Genomic DNA, 27333 nt, shown 5'->3' with positions numbered 1-27333 from the left:
GTCGCCCTGTGCATGAAGATAGATGTGCACTGTATATTATGCTTTCATGTTACAAAGTGGCAATCCTTGATGAAAGCTCCTTGGTCTAACCCTTGAAAATGCTTCAGGGAGATAAGAAATATGCTTTTTTGTAGCTGACAGGTTGATTATTGAAACTGATTTGTATGAAACTAACAATATGAATATACAACAAATAAATGCAGTACTTGAATGATTGGAGCCTCCAAGTCTAGACAGAGTTATGAACCAGGGTAGAAATACATATTGTGCTTGCATGCTTTAGATGGATGATGTCTGGCAGTGACTATGGTACTTAACTCTCTGACGTCATGAATACAGAAATACATGAGACTCATTCATCCAGAGATGATATGCTATCATGTGGGTCATCAACAGTTAATGATTTTTCTTCACTACCAAAACCTGTTGGGGATTATAGGAATATTTTGGGGATGCTCTCTTCCTCCTTTTTTCAGATGGTTTTACTTGGAAGTTGGAGTGATCTGATTTTAAATCTATTTTGTGCCAGGACTGATTTTTAAAAGGCGACATAGAAATTTTTTACAGGTTATCACACTATTCACACTTGCAAGGTCTCAGGTATTTGACCCATCCTGTACATGTAAATGTAGATTAGAATGTTCCTGCTCCCCAGAGAGCCTGTTTTTAATTTCAGGACACTTGTTTCCTATTTTAGTATGGCTGCTGAGCCTGAAGTCAACCTGTTGAATCAATTAGTTACAGACCTACATGGAAATGTTTATTTTGTCCTGAAATGGACTGTACTGTTTTGTTTTGTAGGTAAATTGTACATGGAGGTAAAATGTATTTGGATATTACCAGTAACTACATGTACCTTTGTACTAACAAACCAACAAAGACCAGGGGGTCCAGCATGGAATGCCAACAATTTGTGCAGATGATTTGTGGAATCTCATCAGATAAACTGTCCCAGGAGACAGCAGCCTAGAAAGATGGAAAACATCAGGGCTACTTCAACGCCTGTTGATAGATTTAGTAAATAAAAAAACACCCCTTTTCTGCCGAAGAACAAGTCATGATTACATGAAGTTCGTCTGATGAGAAGTTAGTTGAAAGACCCTTTCTTCTACGCACAGACCTGACCAAATTCACCCATTCGTCATCATGTTTTTTCCCCAGCCCCATGAGTTTGATGAGAACAGATTTGATGTGACGGTGAATGAGACGACATGGTACCTCCGCTCCGACAACACCGACCACCGGGAGCAGTGGGTCGCTGCACTGGAGGCACAGAAGGTAAACAAACAAACAAGTACATTCTCTTTCAACAGAGATAATGCTTGTAGCTTCCTACGTCTTCAGCTTATGTCAAAATCATCCTCTGAAGTGACATGTTAACATTTGTATTTTATCCCATTTCTGAATACGTGTAGTAATAATATACTGTAGCGGATTGGGCCTAGGAAAAAAAATGTTGTGTTTCCGGTTACCCGACCGACCCTATGAAAAACCCCCCGACCCTAGCCTTTTTTTGGGCCGACCAAAAATTTCGAGCGGCTAGCGGTCGGTTTTCAAAATTGGGGATTTTATCCCCGATAAATGTGCTCGTCATTCCAATTTTCTTCGGTCGGGCGGCGTGGATCGAGCGCTAATTGCACGGATCGGGCCGCTATTCAATTCCATTGTCGGCACAATCCTGTGAATTGACGATGAATTGTCGATCTCGCCATGACGCCACAAAGAAAACGTTGTCATTGGTAGAAAATCTGACACCCCGCTGGCGTTTCACAACAAAATTTTCATGTAAACAACTCCGACTGTCTTTGTTTACATTGCGAAAGCTCACCGATACAAAGTAAAACTCCCGCCGGCCGGCCGCGCCCGATCGCATGGTTGCGGCATGGCGCTAAGTTTTCGGCAGCTCGACGGAAAAATAATCCATCCCCAGAAGAAATGTTACGCATGAAAATAACAACTACAACTTGTTTTCCTCGTTATATGAGTTTTTGAGGCCGTAAAATGTTTAAAACGGTTGAAATTTGCTCGAAAAAACGGCTCGAAAATTCACGGCGAGAAAGACAACATGGCCGACCTGTTTTCACAATAACAATGGTCAAAGGTCAAGATAGCATCCAAATGTATAGATACATGTAATAAGTACATATTACAGTGCTAAAACGATACTTTAAACGCATGAAAAATATTTTTTCGGCTACAACTGAAATAAAAATTCAGTTATATTTTAGTAAGGTTAATTTTCAAACATTACTGAGAAATTTTCCGAATTTTAATTGGTTTCTTGTGTAATATTGTTGTTTCTATGTATGTGCGGTTGGATGCTGTCATTGTAAAGACCCTATTGGGAGAATCAGATGAGATATTAGAGATTATCACGCTTAGTACCGTGACCCGAGTGTCTCTCAAAAATTGTTTTTGAGTGGAGTTTATAAACATGATCACATTTTTATTTGTTCAGCTGTGTCAATATGTGATTTGTTTGAGAAATAGGATTTGGTTTAGTTTTTTAAAATATTAATGTCAGTTAACATCTTTGGAACTAGAAAGGCCGATATTTGCTTTGGAGCAAATACAGCGATGGGTTCACCACATTTTACCACATGGCAGGGAAAGAATGAGAAACACAAGGGAAAACAATGATTTACATTGATATAACTATAATATGAAGTAAAATACAGCTAAAACAACAGTTGGATAGCTATTCCCTACTTTATTGGTTAGGATTTTTAATTGTATAATGCAAACTGTTGATTTTCAAAATAAAAAAAAAAGTCCATGCCCGGCATTCCAATGCTGGAGCAGGAAAGCTTGAAATACCTACCAAAACACTTGAATACAGACATACTGTCAGTATGGAAATGCTTCTGTGCAGGTGTTAATCAAGTTAAATCCCAACAGCCAATCAGCAAGAAGTATAGAGGAAAGCTGCATGCCTATTGGTTGATGCCCTGCATTCCATTGTGATGACTCATGCCCAAACGTGGTAAACAAGGCANCGTAATAACCCTATCATTTACATGGTGTTATTTGAGACAAGTGTGTAACTTGTAATGTTGTATAGTTAGGTGGCTGCTGACTGATTGTGACTGCTGTCTGAGACTGACCAGAGAAGATTGGATAGACCAGACCTGGTGATTTGAAGACTCCAGATATGTATCAGGTGAGAAAATCAGATTTCCTGTATTTTACCAACCATTTACAAATGTACTTGGTGTCATTTGTGACAAGTGTGTAACTTACAATATTATATAGTTTAATAGGTGGCTGCTGACTGATGCAGTAGTGAATACTCCTGACGAGGCTGGATTGGACCAGACCAGACCAGACCTGGTGATTTGAGGACCTCTAAACAAGAGTATCAGGTGAGACTAGAGCTGTGTACCTAAACAAATTTTAGGTACAGGTACAGGTACAGGTACACAGGTTTAGGTACAGGTCCGGACCTGAACCTGTACCTGAACAATTCGACCAATTTATATGCTCTTCTGAACTCCTTCAATAAACATAAATAAACTTGATAGTTAAGGTTTATTCTTTGTTTATGGCGAATGCTCAGATAAAATATAGGCAAAACTAAGATGTTTTTGTTTTCATGAACACACTGTCCTTACACAGGCACCCATTGTTAACCAGCTATTTAAACATTTGAGGTCACAAATAGGCATAAAATTGGTGTGAAATTGTTTAGGTACAGTACCGGTACTGAGGGATTAGGTATTTTGGACCTGTACCTAATCAATTTTTCCGGTACAGTATCGGTACTGCGTACCGGTACACAGCTCTAGGTGAGACTTATTTAATTCTGCATTTTACACGTTCGATTTACTGGGTACATGTATAAATAATTTTTTGCTGCAGGCAATCTTTTCTAGTTGGTGACACACAAATTACTTTGTTTGCAGAGGTGGCAAGTGCAGGAAAAAGAAAGTTAGCAAATTATTTGTTCACCGTAATTGCGGTACAGAAGTGACCCAAAAAAAACGTGAATGTAAAATTACTGTGAAAAATTGTGATTTCCAGTAACTCTTTAAGACCACACCAATTAGATTTCTTTCTCAGATTTGCCTGCTTTATTTTTTATGATTTCCAAAAAGTATGCTCACGTTTTGGTACCAACGGACGAAAACCCTTGTCTTCCTAATGTTGTTTCAGTAACTGTAACAGTTATAATTTTTCCATTTATCCATGCAGTAATTTGATTGAAAATTCATAACTTGAATTGTAAACCAGAGCCCAGTATCTTGACTTTGTGGATCCTATTGTATTTAGAGTATCAAAGAATGCCAGGAGAACTTTTTTCTTGTTTTCACCAGACTGCATTGCTTTATTGATTTTCTGCAAAAATCTGTAAAATAATTGGTGTGAACAATGCACGACATTGTAGACATTTCATAGCAAGGCCAGACGTGGCAGCTTTCAATACACTGACTTTTGTTCCTCTGTCTTTAAGATGACATTGTGGATGATCCGGAGACTGGACTGTAGCAGGAGGAAGGACAGGCTTTTGTCGGCAGATCTCAACCTGTGTAAAAGATTAGATGGGGAGGTGTGAGTATGTTTTCTTTATTAACACGAGACAACACTCCACATGCCTTCAGGCGCACACACTTGCACTCACACTCGCATTTCTCTCTCTTGCCCAGTTCACACTACTCTGAGGGTTGGCATGTCTTGTTTCCATTAGGAGCCATTTAACGTTAATCATAGCTGGCGGATTTAATTCCATGACAAAAGACACTGAAAAATCCTTTGTATCATATAGTTGAATGCCAAATTGTCCCCAAATTGTCAGTTTTGACCTTTACACTTAAATTTTCCCACCAGAAACCCAGTATCTTGGTCGGCTGCTTTAATTCCACGTTGTTAACCTGAATTCATGTTAAGTGCCACCAAAAAATTTTGATTTTGTTTAGTTGAATATGCCAAATTGCCTGCCTTCGACCTTTACACACTTATATTCTGTGAACCCGTAGATTGATTGAAATTCTCCCACCAAAAAAACTTAATCATTCTCTTTAGTATACTGGAATGCCAAATTGCCCAAAAATCTCTCGCCAAAAAACTAGTATGTATCTTAGCCGGCCACATTTAATTCCTTTTTCCCGCCAAAAAAAACTAATTGGCACCCTCACCTGGTTAATTAATTGGATTAAAGTTTTCCCGCCAAAAAACTTAGTATATAGAACACTCTAACCTTGAACTTGTGCCCCCCTCCCCACACTTGCCTTCTCCCACAACCCACACAGCATGTTAGTTTACACTGTCCCAACACTTTGTACATGCAACATCTCCAAACATGTAGTGACCAGACTCTGCTACCCAAACAATTACTTGATCGAGTGCAGTTTCTCTGCCACTTACACTTTAGAATAATCTGTTGCTCTGCTTGTCAGTCAATGCACTAAGTGTACTCCCCGGGGGATGTCTTTTCGGAGACATTGATGCTTCGACACATCAGTATACCAGTGCAATTGACTGACAAGCAGAGCGACAGATTATTCTAAAGTGTAAGTGGCAGAAAAACTGCACTCGATCAACGAATTGTTTGGGTAGCAGAGTCTGGTCACTACATGTTTGGAGACGTTACATGTACAAAGTGTTGGAACAGTGTAAACTAACATGCTGTGTGGGTTGTGGGAGAGAGGGCAAGTGTGGGGAGGGGGGCACAAGTTCAAGGTTAGAGTGTTCTATATACTAAGTTTTTTGGCGGGAAAACTTTAATCCAATTAATTAACCAGGTGAGGGTGCCAGTTAGTTTTTTTTTGGCAGGAAAATTGACTTAAAAAGGAATCAGCAAAACAAAACTAGACCTATTATTCAGTACATTCAGCAACAGTATCAGCTATTTTAAAACCTACCCAAATTTTCACACTCACTCAAAACTGCCTGTCCTGACTGCCTGAACTTTTGTAACTTTGATGTGGGGTACATTTCATTAGTAGAAAGCTTTACATGATGTGTCAACTCAGCGGCTGTCACTCAACAGTCTACAGTATCATTTAGTTTATACCTATTTTAATGACTTTTAAGGGAGCGTCTTTTTAGTGAATGACCACAATATGGCAACTCTGGGGCCGTCCTTGTCGCACGAATCTGAAATTTTTTGCTGTGGTCATGTCCAGATTGTGCTAATTGTTAATCCGCCAGAGTTTTAAGTGAATTCATCAATCTGAAGTTTTATAATTAAAAGTTGACAGTTTTACCTCCGTCTTTCAAGGGAATGACCTGACTTAACACCCTGCAAAATTTTGTCCCTTTGTTCAAATAGGTGTCTCCTGAATTTCTGCAAAGTTTCCGTGCTGTACACGCTTTTAAAGTACTTTTTTTGACAAAATATACGTCATAATACTTTGCCAAATACAATACTTTAAAATCGTGTACAGCATGGTAACTTCGCAGGAATTCAGGTTACACCTATTTGTTTGTGGTGGTCAGGATTTTTAGCTCAGTAATTGAGCAAGGGCCAATAATTTTGCAGGATGGTCATTCGCTTAAAAGATGGAAGTAAAATTGTCAACTTATATAACTTCAGATTGATGAATTTGCTTCAAACTTGATGAATAAATGGGAGCACAATCTGGACATGACCACAGAAAAAAATCAGATTCGTGTGACCAGGACAGCTCCAGAGTGGTCGTTTTTGGTCATTCACTAAAACGACACACTGCTTTAAACTTAAAAAGCCAATGGAGAGTCACATAATGATCCTATTTAATGTTCAATCTTTTGCAGAGACCACTAGGACCAGGAAAGAGATCCTGAACCACTGTCAAGGTCGTACCTGCTGGTCACTGGACATTTATCAACCTCTCACTGTAACTATAGTGTTTAGTTTTCTAAGATTGATGTTTAACCTCAGTGGTTATACATGTACAACCTAAACTATCTGTGACTTGACTATATTAAAGAATTAAAAACTACAGGATTATACAATAACTCCTTGCAGAAAGAGCTTTGTTTTGCTGATTCCTTAATTCAATTCCTCCCTTTCAACTATCATTCACAGTTTACCTGTAGTACATTTCACCATACAGAAAGAAAACACAACTTTGCCTTTTCCATTTTCTGTAAAGAAATAGCACATATTTCTAACAATCATTATGTGACCAGCTCCCAAAAATCCACTCCATCATTGTTTAAAAAAGTTGTAAAGAAAAGTTTTTGGAATTTTGTATATTTTGTTAATATGAATATAAATCTGCTAGTTAAATTTTGTTGCTATTTGACAACCAGACTGTATAGAATCTTATAGGTAAATCAGAGTCTAGATTTAATATATATGCTTTTTTGTGCTTTTTGCAAATTCATAATTGCAAGCACATTGCAGTGGAAAAATATAGCAAAGTACATATTTAATCACATTGTTTATAATATATTTTAGAGATTTAGAGCGCTCAGGGTCAAAAGTGGATATTATGATTCAAAGAATAAATTCTTATTCCTTTGATCATGATCAACACAAAGATGTCTCTCTTTGTTTCATCTTAATCTGAGCTTATAGTCCCCTGTAAGCTCCTTGATCTAATTTTTGACTGTGTTTGAATGCTTAAAAATTATAATTTTAGTCATCTTTCAATGTTTTTTTTCTTCTAATTTCTTTTTCAGAAAGAACTTGAAAAAAGGGCAAATCATAATACAGTTTTGTGGTTGTTTTAAACATTTTATATTCCATTCTGGACTTTCCTTGAAAATTACAACACTTTGCCTTTAGTACTGTCATTATTACAAATGATAGTATTATTTGAAAAATCAGAAAAAAATTTTGCAGATATCAACAAACGCCAAATCTTGACTGTGCATGTATATCTTCAGCAGTTATTAAGTTATAAACGGCTAGAATTCATGATCATAATTAAATGTCTCTTCATTTTATCTTAGATAATTTTTTTCATATTTGAATGCTTTTATTTGACTAAAGATTGCTGCTTTATTGATTGTTTTGTATAACCATGCATGTAGATTTTATTTTCTTCACATGAAAGATAATTTTCATTATTATAAATAGAAATGGTTTTTAAACGGGTGGATGTGGATCATAATGAAGAAGATCACAAATGCTGTTGAAAATATATCCCATTGCTATACAGAATGGAAAAGCAGGCAATTAGTGCTCTCCTCAATAGGAAAATGTACTGTGTTCTCTGTTTTTATTTGCAAAAATTGTCAGTCACAAACTTAAACTAGATATTAGTTAGGAATGTGAACTCTTTCAGAAATGACAACAAATAGCAGGGAGGGCCTAGCTGAGTTTCTACAATGGCATTTAGAATGAAAAACACTTCGCAAACATGATGATGCCCTTTCCCAACATCTTTCATTGTCATTTCTAAGGGTCTGCATGGGAGGTCCCGATTATGCTTTGCGCGCTTAAGTAAGGCAGCAACCGCAATTTATATTTGTTCAGGTTGGTTCCACGTAGATTACTTTTCATGTCAAATCTTCGACTTCATTAAGTATGCAAATGACAAGGTGTGAAATTCTGCAAAGCAACGACCCCGTATTACAGTTCACTTATATACTATACGTTTTACTACATACTTTAGAACATATAATTATTAAAGTTAAATGGTGAATAGAACAACCCGACTTAATTATGCAAAACTAAAATAGCTGATTACGCATTGCGGCATGCAGACCCCATTTTTGAAAGGGTTCATAAATGAAAGTTGACTCACAGTCAAGTCCGATGTTCTCTTGTCTCATAGCTGGTGACAGGTCCCTCAGAAACGCAGACAAACCCTCGCTCCTGGAATATGAACAGGTGTACAGGTGAGGTACAGGATAGCTGACGGCCCCTCCTGGAATATCAGGAACACTGGCAGGTCCTCCAGGAAAATGGACAGGAACACAGGATAGCTGACAAGTCCCACAATGTCAAGCCTTGGATGTAAAAGAAATACACATTCAGAAAGATCACAGGCTAAGTTATAATATTCACAGAGCATTAAACAATATACACATCATTTGTTTAAGTTCTAAAACCTGCCTTGGGTTGGGGGCAAGAGTTTATGCTTTGTTTAAGAGTGAATATTCAAGCAAAGGTACACATAGAATATCATGACCATATAAAATCACTTGAAATACATTTCACATAAAATTATCACATCAAAACATCAATATGACAACACACATGTTGACAGAATATTAAAGAAACATCATAGTATACTATCATAGCCAATGGCAAATGGAATCAGACATGGAATACCTAATTAACAGTTACCATTACAACAAAGGTGAAATGCATTTCAAACATAAGTTCAACAACATTCAAGCACACACTTAAGATACATTTCACATAAATTACTAGAATTCCGAGATCTCATACCTCCATGAAATATGATCTTGATATGTACATGTAAATTTCTTCTTTAATTGTGCAAATGACCTCTGCATTAACATGATATATGCATCGTGATGTATGTTAACTTTTGATTAACTTACAGATGTCCCAAGTATGACATTCTCATCATTCACCATTACGAAATCATAGAATTTTCGCATTAATTATGCAAATTAGGTCATCATTTGCATAATTATCTGTTGAAGTACACCTGCCATAGGTTACATACATTACATGTATGTAAGTAGTATAATGTAAAACACTGTAATTATAGAATTTCCTCATCAATTATGCAAATAAAGTCCTCATTTGCATAATTTGCATTTAATTATGTACATCTCTCTCTCAGCTACCTACACACCAAAAATAATGAAAATATGTTGTTCCTGTCTGGACTTATTGGCTTTTAAACATTTCGCCAGAAAGTGCCCTGCAGTTCCAGAACAAGCCACTAGGGGGCCCAAACTCATATGACTTCTTCCCAAGCACGAGAGCTACCTTCCATCAAAGTTTCATGACCCTAGCATGTCCAGATCGCGAGATATCAAAACCGGAAGTTGCGCTGCAGTACCAAGGAAAGCCACTAGGGGGACCAAAATCTAATCATTTCTAGTTTTCGTCACACCCTACCAACACACCAAGTATGAAACCAATCCATCCAGGCGTTCTTGAGTTATCTTGTTGACCAACAGACAGACAGACGGACGGACAGACGGACAGATAAACGCAACTGAAAATATAACCTCCATGAAACATTTCATGGAGGTAATCACATCAAAACAATCTAACATAATTGTCACACATGTTGACAGAATATTCGATAATTATCATTCTATTATAGCCAATGGCAAATTGAATCCGACACGAATTACCTCATTTCAGAACAGTTACCTTTACAACAAAAATTAAATGCATTTCAAACATCAGTTCAAAAACATTCAAGCACACTGTCATATGGAAAAGATGGCATACATATAAACGCCCCACAACGGCCGTTTTACGAAGTGCAGGTTTAAACCCAGGAAACCCGGTCGCCACAAATAATTCACGCCATTCTGTGTTTTGTGTGTGTGTTTAGCTTCATTTCAATACAAACGTTCGGTCCAAATAGTCACAACTATCTAAAGGACAATGTTAAGTGCGACTCACCACTTAAATCGGATGTAGTGCGTCTTCCAAGACGAATTTTCCCGCAGAGCTCTTTCCGATGTTCCATGCACTGTGACTCGCCATCCTCCTGTGCACAGCGTGGTCTTACCACCTGATAAGGAATCACCATAATTTGCATATTCTCAATTAATTAATAAAATTAGATTAAACACCGGTATGATCTTACCATCTGTTAATTAATCATCATAATTTGCATTTCTTTGTTAAGCTTTATAACGTAAAAGACCAGCGCTATTGTCATTATATTATTATTTGCCTTAAATATATATCATGTCATTCAACCTAAAAAAATTCCTTTAATCCTTTACTTCAATAGATGACAGCATTAGTTGTTTTAACGGATTTAACACAATACACACTTTACACAGGTCTGAATTTCAAATTGCTCTTATGCTTAACGAACGAAATATTGTATCGAGTGTTTCTCAGTTTGATGTCCCCTTATAACAATATAATGCAAACCTTGAATGTTTGAGAAACGTTAAAATTTTGGGCATTTTTTTCGCCCTCTGTGTAGATAACACCCTTTCCCTGACGCCCTCCCCTTCCATCAATTTTTTTTTCAGAAGGCTATCACTTACCTTTCTATTCAGAAGAAACCCTGCTTCCATAGTTCTGAACACGTTAAAATCGCCATCAAAAGCGCCCACATCACTGCAGTGGTGCATTGCCAATGTATTGCTGCAGTCCTGCATCGAACTGCTAGAAATCGCTTTTGATCCATGCACTGCACTTCCACCCCCATCAAACTCCTTTCAAGCCGTACCCGGAAATTCTAGCCGTACCCGCTCAAAAATTCTGGCCGTACCCGGAAATTCGTGCCGTACCCGCGAAAATTTCAAGCCGTACCCGGTAATTCCACGGGCCGGCGGGGGTGTCGGCGAAATATCCAATCACGCGGAGAAGTGTACCGATTTTGGAGGAACGTACGCTCAAAACTGGAGGAACGTCCGCTCACCTGGAGGAGTGTACGCTCAAACCTGGAGGAATGTCCGATTTTGTGAGGAATGTACCAATTTCGGAGCAATGTCCAGATTAGATTGGTCGGGGTGCTCTGGCCAGTGGGTACTGCCTTGCAATTGCCACCGTATGATCTGCTTGGAGGCAAAAATCAATGCACGTTGTTATTTACTTATCATCTTGGTGTGGTCGCCACTATTATTACCACCAGAAAAGAAAATTTACTCACACTAGCTGTAGAAATGATTTTGCAATATATCCATTTATTCTTTGTTGACATTGACACTCGGCATATCTTATTTGTGACTTCCACTGTGCATACAACATTTTTCAGCACGTTCTTGGTTAGATATGTAGACTCTTCATCAAAAATACTGCTACATCCACAAAATACAGAATACATCTTCATTCATGATGACCTAGTCTGTGGCACTTGGGTAGAGTGTATATCTAGGCTTGTGCCATGAGCTCTAAAGCTACACTTATATTTTACCCCTCTGAGATACATGGAATGATTTTCAGTGTTAGTTTTGGCTAGAGTAAAACATCACGCTATGTTTCATATTTCTGAATACACGAGGTTGTCAACTACCTTTTGTCACTTAATGGCAAGTTTGTTTCTAAAAAAAGTATCGAAGAATCATAACAACAGTGTATTGATAGCAAATTTGTACGCTTATATCAGTTTTTTTTATCATAGCATGCAATAGCAGAATTATGTACCAAACATTGCAGTTGAATGCTTTTTAGCCTTGGTGTTACTTGTATCTTTATGTCGCCCATTTTAAAATTCAGTTTCACTGCAAGATTTCAATGAATACATCTTGAACTTTGAATCAACCATTTCTCAGTCAGTAAATCAACAAATCATGGCCTAAACCAGTCCAGTGGTCACATGCTATGATCTAAATGCAGATGACGGTGATTAAGATCTGAACTAAATGCTTTGATGTCTTTGCTGAAAACAAAGTTCTACAGCAACGCTTAATGATCATGATATGTTAAACAAAACAAAACAAAACAACAGATTCATCAACGAATAATATCTATTGACCCTTAGTTCATCAGATTATAGAAATAATATCATGGACCAAATTACTGAAGTCTGTCATGTTCTGTATAATACATTCCCAACAATCATGGTCTGGCAACACTGTACATGATGATGGTTTTCTGGGGAATAAATACTATTTTGGGTTCTCGTAATTTGTAATTTTTACCACTCCTTCTTGTAGCTGACAAAGTAGACCCTACTACAGTGCTATTGTGGATTCTTGATACATTTAAACACTCACAACACAAGGCACATCATGAGATAAACTTCACATTGCACAATTATAGTATTTGTACATCACAGCATTTTACACAAGTTCATCAGGACAATGGCATCATTACACTACTTTCACTTTCAATAGCAGAGAAAGCCCAGTACTATTTCTAAGTTGTACCTTAAATAGTTATATAACATGGTCTTTCAAGCTCAAAAGAAAAAAAAGACAACCAAAAGCAAACAAAGATTTGAGAGAAGTACTAGTAATTGATTTTTCCACTGACATTGTACAGCGTATTTTGATGTTCTACTAACAGAGATTTCAGATTGATTGTACTGAATTTCTGTAGCTCCTGTTCTTGAGTTTTTAACAGTTCCTACATATTCAAAATGCACGAGAACTAAACTAGTCAAAGAATAGGTTTTCCTAAGGACTGAAATTCAGATTACGGTTCTGTCCTTGGTGCTGAAACTCTGGTTATGGCCTTCATCATTACAATGTCCTTGGTTTTCCTGAATAGAGGCATGGCAAGAACATTTATAATCTCTTCCATATTCTGTATGACATTCCTTTCTTGAAATACAGTTGTAGTTTATTCATCATATGAGAACACTTTTGATATAACCTGTAGAGTGTCCACTTAACCTCCAAACAATGTTACCAAGATGACAAACTAGCTTAACTGTGCCTGAGGATGGCACAAAAAGTTGCAACAATTGAAACACAGAGTCTGACTGTGTCATCTAAGTGTTACAAAAAGTTACTACTGTTAGATGCTTGTCAAATAAAGGAGATAAATTTCAAATCAGAAGATATTTTCTGGAGATACATATTCCTGAAGACGTCACAATGCCTTTATTAGGGCCCAAAGATTTTGTGATATGTGCTCTCCACAGCATCACAGTAAAAGGAACAAAAATCCTTCCATTAAAAAAACATAGCATAGAAAAAAATAGTTGGAGCTAGAAACGGGATTGTGAATCAAGGAGAATTTGTTTGGTACATATGGGCAAAACCCATTCTTTAAGCATGAGTAAAGTTTGTTTCATCGTTCACCTGTACCTTTACACATGTTTAAGTGTGCTTAAAGATAGGATTTCTTGCAATGTACTTCATCAGGATTTCAGGCCATCAAAATACATACAAAGACAATGCTCTACACTTTCTCCATACTCTACTCTTCAGACTGCTAGTCCAGTTAACTCAGTTTACCCCATACATAGCCCCTACTCTATGGACATGTTGATAGGCTGCTCCTCCGCCAGTGGCTGGCGTTTCCACTCTTCCTTTGTGGCTATGAAGCCGACAAACCCTCCAAACAACACCAGGATGAGACCTAGGCAGTTGACCAGGATGCCCTCTGGTGGGAAGGTACTGTAGGTGTCAGCACTGTGGGGAGGGGGGCAGGTGTCAGTATAGTACGGAATAGCTTTTGAAGGTCACAGTAACGTGATGAAAGTACGTATAATCAAGGTCAAAGCAAGATCAAAGAAATACGAAATGTTGGAGGAAAAAAGTTATTAAGACCACTTACTCCCTAGGATGGCATAATTTTCATCCATAAGGTTGCAAGAGACAAATGAGCGACAAAAGATTAGTAGGTATACAGCGTTAGAAATCTATAAGAATGGCTGCTGTTACAGTAGTAGTAGTAGTAGCTGCAGTAGTAGTAGTACATGTAGTACTAGTACTTGGTTTATTGATAAAACACGGAGCAAGTCGCATGTACATAAACATAATAGAAGAAAAACTATGACAACAAAATGTAACCCAACACCACAGGTGTTTGCTACAGCACCAGTTACCATGGTGACAGACGTCCGGTCAAGGTTATTGACTTTATTTGTTTGGATAAGAAGAAGATGAAGGAAGAAAAAGAAACTGAGCAAAAACAATATGTTTTCCTTCTGCAAAAGTAGACACAACTATGTCTCAAACAGCTAAAATCATAGCACATACTCATTCATCCTTTCTATCAATGTTGACAGTATTCAGAAGTGATTATCCTTACATGGAGAAGAGGAGTTTCTCCGTCAGACCCATCAGACAAGTGGCGATGGACATGCCAAAGATGATCAGACCCAGGAAGCGGTGGTAAGGCATGAACCAGGTACGGATCCAGCGTCTGGCAAACGGCAGGAGATAGGTGGACACCCCAAGCACCCACTGGGAAACAGGCACAGTTTTCCATGAATAACTTTATCATGTTGGCAAGAGAGCATGTAAGAAGTTTCTTTATTCAACAAACAGTGGGTTTTTGCATCCAATGTTTCAGTGACCATCTATCTCCAGGTCAACAATGACTGGTTCTGATTCATACTGAAGCAAGGTGTTGTTGCTGCTGTGTTGTTGCTCTGAAGAAGGTGACAGATGGTCACTGAAACGATGGATGTAAAAACCCACTAGTCGTTGAAAAAGAACTTTCTTAATACAGTTACAAAAACATGACTAAAAAACTATACTGACAGGTTTGCTGTTAGCCTGGTTGCCAGTCTTGTTTGCTTTAGTCCACTCTTGCTACATACACGTAACAATACCAACAGTGGTCTAAAGCTAAGAAGACTTGCATTCAGACTAATTTGCTGTCAGATGTCCAAATTAAAACATGAAAAACTTGAACACAACATAACAAAACATACTAAAACAAAAACAGGGGGTTAGTGGTGACAATAAACATGTAATGTGTATTTGATACAATTTTTACAAAAGTCTATTATAACTACAAGTTATATACCACATGCGGTAAGTGCTACAGAATATGTTTCCTATTTCTGACAGAAAAGCTGTAATTAATTTAAACAACTTCATAAACTTGCCACATGCACATGCCAGTGGAATAGTCTAACCAGCATTAAGAATCTATGAGGGAAGAATTTGGGTAACAAGCCACGAGTAACATCTCATCTAAGAGGTAAATGTGACATGTAACACCATGCAGTGAGGATTCCATCTGAACAAAGACAACATCTATGAAATGAAAACATGAAATGATGGTTATCTTGTCTGGGTACATCATGCAGCAAGGATATCGTGCAACAAGAACAATAGACATCCCTCCATCTTAAAACTGTGAAAGTCACACCGAAGACTTCATGTTATCAATGCAGGAGTTTGGAAGAATCAGTTACTGAATTGTTTTGGGCAGCAAATAAGTGTCTTCAAGAATGTATATATAGAATTGGTTAGGACTATACTAGGGAAAAATGCCATGTTTCCAGTTTTAGTCCTGATATAATTAGGGCTGGTAGGCAGGGACTCTCTTTCAATTTGACCTCCAATTGAAAATTTTATGTCCCTTGCCAGTGGTCGAGCTAGTGGCGGAGGGTTTTAGTTCGGGTTAGTCAGGGAACATGTTTTTCCTTGGCCTTACTGCTTCACTGCTTCCACAGTTTTACATGAATGGGACCAGAGACAGAAACCACCACCAGTGCACCCCACCAGACCACACCACACCACGGCGGTACCTGTAAGGCGAACAGGATAACCGCAGTCAGCCCCACCCAGCTGTGGAGACTGTACATGTTGGCAATGCCGTTAGCATTGTGGAAATCAAATGTGGCCACCAGAGCCATGATGGACAATATCAGCGCCGTCATCTGGAGAACAGCATGGAGGATTTTCACCCCAAACTTCACCTGGTCTCGGAACACGCGGTACGTCAGTATCGCTGGGGAGAAAGGACACAGTCATGGGTTATCTACATGCACTTTAATATATAAAGAAACTGGTCATGAAGATGGGACAGACTAAGGAAAGTGAACCTTTGGTAGGCCACAATTGTTGAGAGTTTGTCTGAGGTGTTTCTGTTTCTTAATGAAATTGAGGGTTAAAACATGAATGAGTCTGTAAGTGAACAAGAAGGTTTAAAAGTATGTATTAAACCTCCTTGGTGTGAAGTTGTATAAAAAGTGTCTTTTTAGTATATTTCTGTTTTGAGACAAATGTTTGGCAGTGCTTTGGCATGACCAATACTTTCCTTTGTGCCCCATATTCTTGTTCATTTCATGGCAACCTACCCTGCCTATACCCATCTTCAATGTGGAACACTCCGAACGCATTAAAAAATGCCTTGAATTTGGACTGTACCACATTTTGATAGGGCAGTCAGGAGGGCTAGTGAAGGTAAAGATGGACAAACCTGGCAACTAAAGAGTGCAACAGTGCCAATTCCCAACCAGGAGTGAAGAGAGTACACATTAGCCAGGCCTACAGCATTATGGAACGCAAACACAGCCACCAAACCAATAACAGAGAACACAAAGGCAGCCAAGTGAAATGAAGCGTGAGCTATTTTCAGTTCTCTCTTTCGTAGACGACGGAAGAATCTATAAATGATGATACCTGAGCAGAACAAAACAAAGGAAAATAAAACAAAAGGCAGGTAAAAAGAAGGTGTGAGCACTACTGTTAAAACAAGGGTGGGAAAACAAACTAAAATAAACTAAAACAAAACAATAAAGAGATTACTACCAACATTGTTGAACATTCAGCAAATTTTTCAATGCAAGAATGAGTAATGAAGCAAAATAAAATGACCATGAACTACTCTGAGTATCATTAGTACAGGGCCAGGGCAAAGAATGATTATCTATGTCACTGAGAAAGTGATTTCTTCACTATGGATGAAAGGTAGCATCTGTACCGTCTCACTTTTAAAAGAATTAAGCCAGTTTCTTGATTTATCATGTATTTTTTACCGAATCTTAATGAAGTTGCATCGGAAGTTACAAGTTGAATTTAGGCAGTTGCGACATTCACATGTATTTTGTATTTTTGACCTAATTTTTAAAAATTTTTCCTGCAACTTTGCAGCGAGATGTTCCCAGACTCTCACCATTGCCATACAAGAAGACCAGCCCCACCACCATGAGGACAGGGTGCCAGTTGAACTGTTGGCCGCTCCCGTCCCAGGCAAACCCTCCTCTATAGTGAGCTGCCCAGTAGCACACCTGAGAGAACACAGAAATGTTTCAGTCGATGTTTAAGTACACTGGATATACTGATATACTCGCACACCTGGGCCTTACTACTCTAGCTGAAAGGTGCAAAAGACTGTGTCTGAAGTTTGCTAGATCCCTTCTCAACTTCTGAACACTGGCTACTGAGCCACAGATCTACCATCTCAGGTCAAAGTATCAGAAATGGACAAAAACTGAACTTTCCAAAGGCAAACACAAAGCGATATAGCCAACACCACACCTGGCACGTCTGTTAAACCTGCATGGTTACTTAAGACAGTATTCTGTGCCATAGATGTGGAATTTAAGAACATATTTTGTGAAATAGTGTTGTCGACTATTTGTATATCTGTATGGCTTTTAAACATTTATAAGATAATTTGCTCGATGAGGGCCAGGCACAAACTTTGTAGACTGGTTTTTAATTCAGAGAACTGACTTCAATGAAAATAGATTATATTTTAATTATATAGAGATCTGCAGTCTCCATGACAACTCACCATGGCGATGGCTGCCACGCCCAGCACCTCCACCACACCCAGCAGGGCCAGGAGCACACTCATGCCGGGGGTTCTGGGATAGGCGTATCCTGAAGGTAAGCTGTCTTCGTCAACAAGAGGCTTGTGGGCTGGCTCCATTTTCAACTACCTGTGGAAGATCTTATAGTTAGCACATGGCAATTTGTAGTTAGGCCATGTTGTTTTGATTATATGGATGATACCCTCTGGGAACCCCAAATTTGATGCAAGTGTTCAAATAAAAAAGCTGCCTTCATTATGAAATCTACATGGTCCTGAAGGTTGAACAGATGACAAAACATATGGTATGGCAAATAAAGATCTTCATTTTAATTTCTTCACATTTCCGTCTTTTCGTTTGGAATTGATTTTGGCATTCTATGACATACACTAGCATCCTTTTCCAATATTCTTTTTGTAACTAACAGCATATATTTGCTCATTTTGCAGCTGCTTTATACAATTTACAGTATGGTTGAAAAGTTTTTGTTTTGGAAACAGACAAAAATTCATGAGCATGTTATCCATATAATCAAATCAACATAGCCTAAATCTGGATACCCAAGGAATTTTGGACAACCAAATAACTGTGACAGTCAGTATTCAGCACCTTAAAGTATGTCTGACATGGCTGATATCATTAAGTTACACAATGACATGTCAAATGTGTAAATTGCTGTCCGTATGCCGGCAGTATTCTCATTAACACAAAGGACATCCAGGTCTGCGTAATGCTGCTCTAATTGGACTGTTTTTCATGCAAGGATGATTCTTGCCTACATGGGTGGAATAAAAATCATTTGCAGTTATGGTGCTGATGCTATACTTGTCAAGTAAAACTGCTGCACATTTAATCCAGTATGAAAAAACACATTTCTGGGATCTATTATGCATGCTTGGGGGGTTCAGAAAGACCATCTGGTGATATTATACTATATCCCACTGGCAGTGCTCAGCATCAAGGACAGGTCCCACTGGTAGTGTGTGCAGTGTTCAGCACCAAGGACAGGTCCCACTGGTAGTGTTCAGCACCAAGGACAGGTCCCACTGGTAGTGTGTGCAGTGTTCAGCAGCGAGGACAGGTCCCACTGGTAGTGTGTGCAGTGTTCAGCACCAAGGAGAGGTCCCACTGGTAGTGTGTGCAGTGTTCAGCACCAAGGACAGGTCCCACTGGTAGTGTGTGCAGTGTTCAGCAGCAACAACAGGTCCATTAAATGTGCCCATCATCTGTCCACAACACCTCTCATGATATGAACAGAATGATCACAGCGGACTGAAGTAAGCTTAGTTGGATTGAACTGATCCACTTCAAATGAACACAAACAATACAGAACTTCCTTTGGTGAGTTAGTGAGGAATACAGGATCTTTTCCTTTTATCTTCTGTGTGTGTCTTTTATCTAAGACATAAAAGGTTTGTAAAAGGAGAAACTGTATATCATGAACTATCAGCAGTGATTTTATATTTGCAGTTTTTGTGGTTAACATGAATTTAATGTTTCTATGATATAATGATATATTTTCCATTGCATTACTACAGTTGTTTCAACCACAAACACCTCTTATTATCTCTTTTCCAATGAAAGGTAAAAAGCGCCTTTAATAGACTGTCTAAGTAAGATCCATAGCTAGTCTGCAAAGTGAACTTCAAACACTCCACCGTTCTTTCTAGTGCCGTAAAATACCCACTAGTGTCTGTTATTAGAAAAGTGTGCAGAGAATTTCCCATTTATGGTCATCTGGGCACTCCACTTTCCTGTGCATGTCTGGCACTCCCCGCTCTGATGCCGTCATGACATTTGCATAACGTCAAAACAACTCACAGGAAATGGTGAGTCTGGCATACAAATCCACAGGTGGGCCATGACAACAAGATTTCTTGGTTGACTCTTTATTAAACCTTCTAGTATTTTAAAAACTTTGGTAAAAATATGAAAATCGCTTGACCCTCAGAATGCTTAGGGGAACTGTAGAAGTCCAAATATGTCCGTGTGAACTGTTAGGTTTGCTTGACACAGGTTAAATGAAGATATCAATGCATCATTAAAAGTGAACATAGACATGAAAATTAAAATTGTGTATATTTTGTACTACTTTGTACTGTCATGTATGAATAATATTGATAGCTTAGAAAATGTTTTTCTGGTTTTCTTCTTGTTAATATCAGTCAGGAAACAGAAAAAAGAAACATTAAAAACCTAGGAAAAATTCATGTGGAATTCTTAGATCATTTTTGAAGATTCCTCAATGTTGTTACATAACAATCATTTATGTAGAATTTTAAGCAATTTTCCATAGCATATGGTACAGGAGAAAACTAACTTAGTTTTGCCCCAAAATCTCAAATGTCAAACATAACGTATTCAAGACAGGTATTACCTTAGACTAAGTAAGACATGTCTAACCTTACACTAATTTACATCAATCTGACTTTTTGTTAATCCTCCCAGGGAAGATAAAAGCAGAATGTCTACTGTTAGATGTACCCAAGGAGGTTTTTGAACCTCCTTGATATACCATATGGTACGTGTAAAGAGCATTAAGGTTCATTAGATTCTTCATTTCTCACTACATATTTACATGGCAATTTTTAACCCTATCCAAAGAGCAATATTCTAAATAATCTTAGCGACAGGATTAGTACAAATGCATCAATCAAGAATATAAAAAACACAGTTACTAGTGTCTGAATGAGAAAAAATCAAGTTCTCTACAGATGAAAGTCTACCATCTAGGGTGTGTACATGTATAATGCACACATCCTGAAAGCATATGGGGTAATATTAGATTACTGAAATCTGTACAAAAACATCCATATCATGTGATATGGAAGAAATGAATAACATAGAGACATACATTAAATTCTAATTTTCAGTAATGCTTTAGAACTTTTGCAAGATTGACGTACAAAACTCAAACCTTTACAAAACAGCTCCCCTGTTCTATTACCCAGACCTTACAATACATCCACATATGGAGTGCCTGTATCCCACCTGTTCCATTAGAAAATCATCAACTGTACTAAAACACAGAAAAATCTTGGCTGGAAAACATATCTGTGTACATGTTATCATAAATTTCTATACCAACTGATTTTAAAAGCGATCTCCACCCTACCTCCATGATGTTTGGACCCCTGCATGTTGGAAAATTGTGTTTCCTTCTGACGTAGCCCTGGTAAGAATAACCAGCGCTCATCAAGATTCCCAGAACACCCACCCACGCTGCCCTGTCATGGAACAGTCTACTTCCAAATTAGGGAGGGGGAAGGAAGAGGGGGAGGGAGAAAAGGAGCTGCTAACCTTAAACAGGATAGTTTGATTGTTGTAAGATGATACAGTCTGAATTTTGATGAATCTCTATTAGATTTGTCTGGTAATTCATTTTTGGTGCGATGCAAAAAGCAAATTTACTTTCACATTTATGAAAAATACAGTCAGTACATGAATGTTTCTTCTATAATATAATGGAGGTTGAAGAAGTTCCAGTTTAGATCAATGTTTTCTTTCAGCCTTCATGGCCAAGTGTGGTTACCAGTGGTTGGTGGAATGTCACATGACCGTGCATGCAGACATCCCATAGGTACAGACAAGAGGATACAAGGAATTTATTTTATGAATGGAAATAGACTGTGGCTTGTGATGAATGTACAAATATGGGTGTCTCCTGGCTAAAGCAACAATCTGACATCAAATTCTAAAAACTTCATCATTCATATGATCAAAACAACATTTCATGTTTGAGAGAAGGCTGTTTGTCTTATAATAAAATATGTAAACCCAGGGTCAAATTCAGCTGCAACTTTATCACCTTGGAGAAAAATATTGATACAGGAATATTTCTTCCATATTGCATCCAGATCATTAACTACTTCCCTACAGTCTGTTCTACAAAGGTTTCCTGTCTGCCTATTTTAAATGGTATATTCCCTTGCCCATATGCCTGTATACAGACCCTGCTGCATTATGTATGACCTTTTGATTGTCACTAAATAACATCAATTACCTCACATCAAATGGAACACTTCAGAAGGATTTAAACTACATGTGAATAAGACCAGCTGCAGGAATAGACTGATTGGGTAAAAATATCTTTAAATTGAAGCAATGAGAAAACAACATATCATATGCAATCCCTTATAATGATTTGACAGTTTTATGCTATAAATAATATAAGAGCTTGGATCTGTTTAGTGAAGACAGGCATGTACTAGTGTTAGTATGTAACAGTCCTCCCTTATAATTATGTTCATTAAACATTATAAGGGATAATTTTCACCACCTCAACTTACACAGTGAACCCACAGGATAAGAGGCAAATGGTGGGCTGCCATCAAGCCTCAGCATCTGAAGGAAATCTAACCCATCTGTTGATGGGGAACAACAGACATTACACCTGATATATAGAAGCACAGTAAGTAGTAGTATCATATACAGTCAAAAGGGACCAACAAAATCTGGTCTTTGTGGGCAGGATTCTTACTGCCTGTATCAATGGGGGAAAGTTATCTACGGGACTGCCAAAAAATCACTGCCACATGTGCCAGGTGGTCATAATGTAACGTTAGAATCTGAAGTGGTCACTTGTATCTGCCATATGTCATGCTAGTGATTAAGCAATGTGAGTGCATATTCCCTATAGGTCCATGGTTCTGTTGTGCAGTAAATATCAAGCGTATAATCTATACAGGCATCTTGAAGAGTGTGGCATATGATAATTGACCTTGCTATATATAGCTAATAAGGGACTTTATCTGTAACACAACCTGGAATAATTCATTTGTATCAACCAACTGTTGACCTTTCATCAAAGTGACCCTTGATACTTAGTTTACAGAGCTGTCGATCAGTAGCCATTACAGGTGGGCAATGAACCAGGGCACATGACTGTCACATGGCCCATACAACCAAACTGCTGTGTCACTCTTGCTACAGAAGTTTATACCAGAAAAAAATTATTATCACAAATATATAACAAGAAAACAAGCAGATTTCCGTACAGTGCAGTCATTTCTACATCATAGTTAATTTTAAGGTTTGCTACCTGCTTCAGTTTATGCTACTCTGCTTACAGTCTAGCAAGTTAACAAGTTACTAGTAGGTTAATGATTAGCCTTAAGTTTTAACTTATTTAAAAATGTCCAACACACCTAACATTACATAATAGTGGCATAACTGCTGCTAAGTACATGTATAACAATGACTAGTAACTTTGATTTTCCTACAAGCTACTAGTATCTTCTCTGCATTGTTTTTTTAAATGTGAGGTGTAATAGCTGACTTTCTCCAATATATTGCAATATGGCAATCCTAATAAATCAAGTTATGTGGTAAAAATAAACTTTGAATCCTAATTCTGTTAACTATAAACAAAAACATCTACTTGAGTCCACCAAGGATTATACATCACTTTAAAATGTTTGTACGATGTTCAGCTCTGAATCAGAATATTAAATCAATGGATATACTGTAAGCTAATAACATACACAGCTTGTATCGCTACACTACACTACACTACACTACACTACACTAAGTCTTACTAACTCCCCTCGTAACCCTCTTACCTGGAGTATAATATGCTTAGGCTTTGCAGGTCTGTCACCTTGAATGGCATGTTCTTGGCTATATACCTTTGTATACTTAGAGTAGCACATGCCTGGTCACATGCTTTACCTACCTGATGCAACCTTAAGAAATACTTCACACCTTTGACACACTGTCAACATTAAGTTAACCCCAGGTCATGAACCTGAATAAAAGACAAATCAATCTGGGTAGGGTTTTACCTACTTTAAATTTCCTTGCCTAAGACATACACCTGTCCAGGTACCGTTGTTGAGTAATAGAACTTAAGTAGGTCATTTGTCTGTATCTGGATGAACAGGTATAACCACCTGTATGGCATCTATGTTAAATACATATTCTTAATCAATAGTTCTTTGACTAGTTATAAACTATAGGATGAGATCATGTACTTATAGTTTCTAACAGCTACTTATGTTTAGCTTACTGCCCATACATATCACGTTATGGTTTCTAGGTTATAACGTTAATAAGGGGCCATATTATACAAGACCAATTCAGCTAAGAAATGTATTCACCAAGATTATCATTTTAAAATTTAAACGTAATATTTCCTTACCTAAAAGCTTTTTGCAGCTAAACTCTGCACCCCTGCTGTCCTCTGACGCAGTTTCTCTGATAGAACCACAGTAGAGTTGTCTAACCGAGAGAAGGAGCCGTGTTATCAAGGAGCTTCACGTCTCAGGTCTTACCTTACAAGTACCTGGCCGGGTTAGCCACACCCCCTCCTGTTGGGATATACCACAATACAGAGGGGGTGGACAGCTCAAGAAATTAAATACACCGCAACGCAAATTATAACCGGCCATTAAAACAGATAAATAATCATTATGTAAATTTGCTCCAATATTGAATAGGAAGAGTAAGAAATGAAAACTGTAATTGTAAAGAGAAGAAATAGGTTGAGGCAGTTTACAATTGTACACCCCCTAAATTAAATGGGATAGTTGCATGACCTTTAACCAAATTTGACCGGTACATGCTGCTAATCAGCTGGTAAATGAAGAGATCGGGCGCGTAAGTATGGCCATGCTGCTATATACATAGCTCGTGTCTTTGTAAAGTTATGATTGTTGTTGAAGCCATATTTATATCTGTCGCGTTATAAAGCTGTAACGTTACCCTTTACGTGAGTGACGTGTTATAGGAACCCAACCGTTACATGTTATATAAAAGGAAATTGCTTATTTCCCCCTTCCTACATAATTGTACACCTCAAAAAGTTATGTTTAACTTCGTTAAATAAGCACTTTAATGATGTAAAGTGTTCACAATAAATGATATATTATGTTATTTTACATCCCTGTCCTGAATGTTACTACTTTTGCAATAAATAAAACAGCAATGTATGAGTATTAACTTTTTGGCAAATACAAATATTGCTAGTATTAGGTCTTACTTTATGATTGTCTATAATATCATTTGAAAATTGAACACTAAAATCTTTCATTATATATATTATAATTATCCCATTTATAGGCCTGACGCAATGGACACAGTCAAGTTAAACACAGGCAGTGACATGCCTATTGTAGGTCTTGGCACGTACAAGTTACGCGGACAAGAACTTGTCATACAAACTGTCGAAGCAGCACTGAAACTCGGGTATCGCTCAATCGACACAGCTGCAGTCTACCGGAACGAGAAAGACATTGCCATCGCTCTGAAACAGTTCTGTCCAAAGTACAGCGTAGAACGAGAAAATCTTTTTATCACAAGCAAACTAGCTCCAAAAGACCAGGGTTATGAAGAAGCCAAGGCGGCAGTTTTGAGATCGTTAGAAGCTCTTGGGTTGGAGTATCTGGACTTGTACTTGGTCCACTGGCCAGGCAAGCAGGGTATGTTGAGGGAGGACGAGAGGAACAGGCAATACAGGAAGGACACCTGGAGGGCGTTAGAGGAACTGCACCGAAATGGGCAGTTGAGAGCCATAGGAGTTTCCAACTACACTGTTCGACACATGAAGGAGTTGCTAGAACACTGTCAGGTCAAGCCAGCTGTGTTGCAGGTAAGGAGTCAAGGGGTAGATGTTTGATGGTGAAAATGGACCATAGTTATAGACAAGGGCTTTGGAAGTAAATTATTAAAAGCAGCTCTATGTACTACTAATGTGTATCGTTACATGTATTATACCTTTACATGTAATGAAAAGTACATACAAACTCTGATATCTGTGACATGTGAAACATGCAGTGGTAGAGAATTCACTGAAGGGGTTGAATCCTTCCTCTTTTTCCTTAGATTTCTGTGAATCATTAAATCTAAAAAAAATACCTCAACTGTTGAAGGATTCCAGTCTTTTTTTCCACACCGGAAATAATGTTTACTGTTTGTATTATTGTCCCTCTAACAGAAGAAAATCACTATTTTCAGATTGAACACCACCCAGAGCTGCAGCAGACTGAGCTGATATCACTCTGTAGAGAACACGACGTTCACTTCCAGGCCTACTCCTCCCTGGGCACCGGCAAACTGGTGTCTCATCCAGCCGTCCTGGAAACAGCCACAAAATACAACAGAACTGCTGGACAGGTGATCACGTGCAACTTTCTGAGATAAAACACAGTACATGTACAGTACATGTAGGTACTGTAAATTGTGAAATGTCCCTGGTGTAAATCGTCATAGTGACCAAATTTTTTTTTCTGATGCACAAGAAGTATATCATGAATCAATAGTGATTGCAGAAAAGCACCGTTACAGTAGTTTAAGGGAAGTTAGGACACCATATTTGAAGTGAACATTTTCATTATTGGTGCACCAATATTATTGACACAATTTCAGAACTTACAGATTACTGAAAAAAGGCAGGCACTCTCATGTACTTTAACCTTTTGACAATTCAAGAAAAGTTACTGATCACATGTCTATATAGTTGCTGCACTGTCAAATGCAACATGATAAGTATATTATGCTTGCTTACAGCATGGAGGAGTCAGCCTGTCAGCCATATGAAATGTGTATTGTGGAATGTGTATTGCAAGTGATGCTGGGATCGGTCCATATTGGGCCTTGGATTGATGGTAAAAGGTTTTCATGAGTCTGTTTTGCACCTCCAGATTCTCCTAAGATGGGCAGTCCAGAGAGGAGTCGGGGTCATTCCCAAGTCCACCAACCCTCAACATCTGAAGGACAACATCCACATCTTTGACTTCACCTTGGAGGAAGAAGACATGGGAAGACTGGACAGTCTGGACTCGGGCAGGCACTACTGCTGGGACCCTCAACATGTGGCATAGACCAATGCTAGATAAAATATATGGTGGATATAGATTTGAATTATTCATTTCTGTTGACAAAGTACCAGACTCAGACTAGTCTCAATTAACAACAGTATGTCGTAAGAAAGACCTTAAAATTTTGCTATTGAGCCATTTTGTTGAGTTCTAGTATATAAATATAAGTGTTTATTACATTTCACCATAATAGTTTGCCTACCTTGTTACAGTTTATTTTACAATTATAATTAAAAGGCTTTAAAAGGCATTGTTGTCAAAATCTGATGATTTTAGGTGTAGGATACTAAATGAGAACA

The 27333-nt window shown here is 38.1% G+C and overlaps 2 protein-coding genes across 5 annotated transcripts; one reads left to right on the top strand and one right to left on the bottom strand.

The window, feature by feature from the left end:
- Positions 1–13760: 13760 nt before the first annotated feature.
- On the bottom strand, positions 13761–24532 carry LOC109478812 (cytochrome b reductase 1-like). 4 transcript variants are annotated; one of them, XM_019780623.1, is made up of 7 exons: positions 24491–24532; positions 18200–18347; positions 17576–17690; positions 16206–16408; positions 14753–14907; positions 14276–14278; positions 13761–14130 (listed from the first exon to the last, which is right to left on the bottom strand). In XM_019780623.1, the coding sequence occupies exons 2-7, from the start codon at positions 18335–18337 to the stop codon at positions 13968–13970; spliced, it is 777 nt and encodes a 258-aa protein (XP_019636182.1). In that variant the 5' UTR covers positions 18338–18347; positions 24491–24532; the 3' UTR covers positions 13761–13967. The 4 variants fall into 4 exon arrangements, with proteins under 4 accessions (XP_019636182.1, XP_019636178.1, XP_019636179.1 ...); XM_019780619.1 differs by having other exon boundaries at positions 24358–24527; XM_019780620.1 differs by lacking the exon at positions 24491–24532 and adding an exon at positions 23780–23840.
- A 222-nt stretch (positions 24533–24754) lies between these two features.
- On the top strand, positions 24755–27291 carry LOC109478755 (glyoxal reductase-like). The gene is made up of 4 exons (XM_019780497.1): positions 24755–24815; positions 25278–25806; positions 26172–26330; positions 26858–27291. Exons 1-4 carry the CDS (start codon positions 24799–24801, stop codon positions 27035–27037), a joined length of 885 nt encoding a protein of 294 aa, XP_019636056.1. The 5' UTR covers positions 24755–24798; the 3' UTR covers positions 27038–27291.
- The last annotated feature ends 42 nt before the right edge of the window (positions 27292–27333 follow it).

Source organism: Branchiostoma belcheri, unplaced genomic scaffold (genome assembly GCF_001625305.1).
Source record: "Branchiostoma belcheri isolate BF01 breed outbred unplaced genomic scaffold, Haploidv18h27 scaffold45, whole genome shotgun sequence".
Lineage (NCBI taxonomy): Eukaryota > Metazoa > Chordata > Leptocardii > Amphioxiformes > Branchiostomatidae > Branchiostoma > Branchiostoma belcheri.
Note: the sequence above shows the minus strand (reverse complement) of the source record. Positions and strands in the feature narration are given on the sequence as shown.